Consider the following 2,418-nt stretch of genomic DNA (forward strand, 5'->3'; position numbering starts at 1 on the left):
AATCATAACAGTATGTGAAATGAAACTCACCTATCATCTCCACTGAGAATCTTCACCAAAGGTCCTGTTCTTTCTGCAGATAAATGATGCCTCTCGGAGAATGAGGAAAGCAAATCAGTCGATAATCTCAGACTTTATTCTTGTGGGGCTCTTCAGCCACTTGGGGCCACACCTGCTCCTCTTCTCTTTTGTGGCTGCCACGTTCACCATTGGCCTTCTGGGTAACACCATCCTGATCTTCTTGATCCACACAGATTCCAGGCTCCAAACGCCCATGTACTTCCTGCTTAGCCAACTCTCCCTGTTGGATGTTGGTTTTCCCCTAGTCACCATCCCCAAGATGGCGATCAACTTCCTTCAGGGAGAGGGATCCATCTCCTTTGGGGGCTGTGCAGCTCAGATGTTCTTCTTAATGCTGATGGGAGTCTCTGAGGGTGTCTTACTCTCTTTCATGTCCTATGACCGTTACATTGCCGTGTGCCACCCCTTGCGTTACCCTATGCTCATGAGACGCCAGGTGTGCTTGCTCATGGTGGGCATCTCCTGGTTGTCAGGAGTGCTTATAGCCACCATACAGACCTCAATCACCCTGCACTTCCCCTTCTGCGCCTCACACACTGTGGACCACTTCTTCTGTGAGCTACCTGCCCTGCTAAAACTCTCCTGTGAAGACACTTCGGCTTATGAGTTGACGCTGTCCATCTCAGGGGTGCTGATCTTGCTGCTGCCCATGTCGCTCATCACCACCTCCTATGGCCATGTGTTGGGGGCCGTTCTCCGCATGCACTCAGCAGAGGCCAGGCACAAAGCCTTCACCACCTTCTCTTCGCACATTACTGTGGTGGGGCTCTTTTACGGGGCAGCCGTGTTCATGTACATGGTGCCAGGCACCTACCACAGCCCACAGCAGGACAATATGGTCTCCCTTTTCTACAGTCTTGTCACCCCCACACTCAATCCTCTCATCTATAGCTTGAGGAACCGAGAAGTTCGAGTGGCTTTGGTCAAGGTCTTTGGCAAAGCTGGCTTCAGGTCAAAGAGATGACCTTAGAAGGAGGCATGGGGCTGTTCCAAGGACCCTCCCTTATATCTGGGACCTGTCTCAAAAGTATTCATTAGCAGTCCATCTAGTCCAAGAATTACTATCCAGACAGCTCTCTCCCTCCTCCTACACTCAGCTTTTTTATTTATAGATTTGTAGAAGACAAGATTAATGATCTCAATCACTTAAACAAGAGGAGAGCTTTTAGTTTCAGTTTTAAACAAAAGTAATTTTTTATCACAAGAATGTCATGCCCAATAACAGCAATGGGTCCCAGAGGGTACAAACAGCTAAGTGATTGACTACTAGAGAAAGTTGGCACTTCGAATCTACCAAGAGGCACTTCAGAAGAAAAAGCTGGCAATCTACTTCCAAAAAATTAGCCATTGAAAACTCTGTGGAGCACAGTTCTATTCTGCATACATGAGGTTACCATGAAGAGGAATTGATTCAATGGCAGCTAACAAAAACAATAGCAAAGAGCCCTGGCTTACACTCCATTCCTAAGTATTTCTGCACAGAGAGTGATGGATCTGGGTTCCAACCAATGAACCTGAAGCAAGAAAGGGGATCCGGATGCTGGTGTTCTGACTATGAGGGACCCCACAGTTCCAGAATCTGTGTCCCTGATGGTCCTCAGTAGTATTTTTGCTTGGGTCTTGCTTTTAGTTTTTATGGAGCTGGAAGACTGTCACTCAAAATTCTGAGTAGGATCAAAAGGATTAGCCTTTCACCTAATAAAGAAAAAGCACATCCTTTCTAGGGAAAGCAAAATAAAAATATTTCATAGTTTAGTTTCTACTTCTTTTTTATTATAAATAACCAGGACACAATAAAAATGTGTAAAGCAAGCCCTCCAAAATAAATAAATGGCAGGGGAAAGTCAATAGAGGTAGGTCTACAAATGACATAAATGTTGGAATTAGCAGACAAGGCCAATTAAGCAAATGTAATAGAAATTAGAGGACAAAATTGGCAAACAGATGATGGATTTCAGCAGAGATATTAAAGCTCTGAGAAGGAGCAAAATGGAAATTCTACAAGTAAAAAACCATAATATCTGAAGTGAAGAATTTATTGGATGCTTAGTAGCAGAAGAAAAAATAAATCCGTGAACTCAAAGATCAAGAGAAAATATCCAGCACAAGGAAGGGGGCTGGAATAAAAAATAAAACTGAACAGAGCATCCTAGATATTTGAGGCAATGAAAGCCATTTAAAGTACATGAACTAGAAGCTCCAAATGGATAGAAGAGAGATCATGGGGTAGAAGAAATACTTGAAGAGATATTGGATGAAATGTCCCCCAAACTGAGGAAAGACATCAACCCACAGATTAAAGAATCTCAGTGAGTCCTACGCAACAAAACAATACAC

At 43.9% G+C, this 2,418-nt stretch overlaps 1 protein-coding gene across 1 annotated transcript; it reads left to right on the forward strand.

The window, feature by feature from the left end:
* Positions 1-10: 10 nt before the first annotated feature.
* On the forward strand, positions 11-1,045 carry LOC103200745 (olfactory receptor 2Z1-like). The gene has a single exon (XM_007945299.2). The coding sequence runs from the start codon at positions 101-103 to the stop codon at positions 1,043-1,045; it is 945 nt and encodes a 314-aa protein (XP_007943490.1). The 5' UTR covers positions 11-100.
* Positions 1,046-2,418: the final 1,373 nt, after the last annotated feature.

The sequence above is a fragment of the Orycteropus afer genome, unplaced genomic scaffold (assembly GCF_000298275.1).
Source record: "Orycteropus afer afer isolate SDZICR_OR568_19922 unplaced genomic scaffold, OryAfe1.0 scaffold00136, whole genome shotgun sequence".
In the NCBI taxonomy this organism is placed as follows: domain Eukaryota; kingdom Metazoa; phylum Chordata; class Mammalia; order Tubulidentata; family Orycteropodidae; genus Orycteropus; species Orycteropus afer.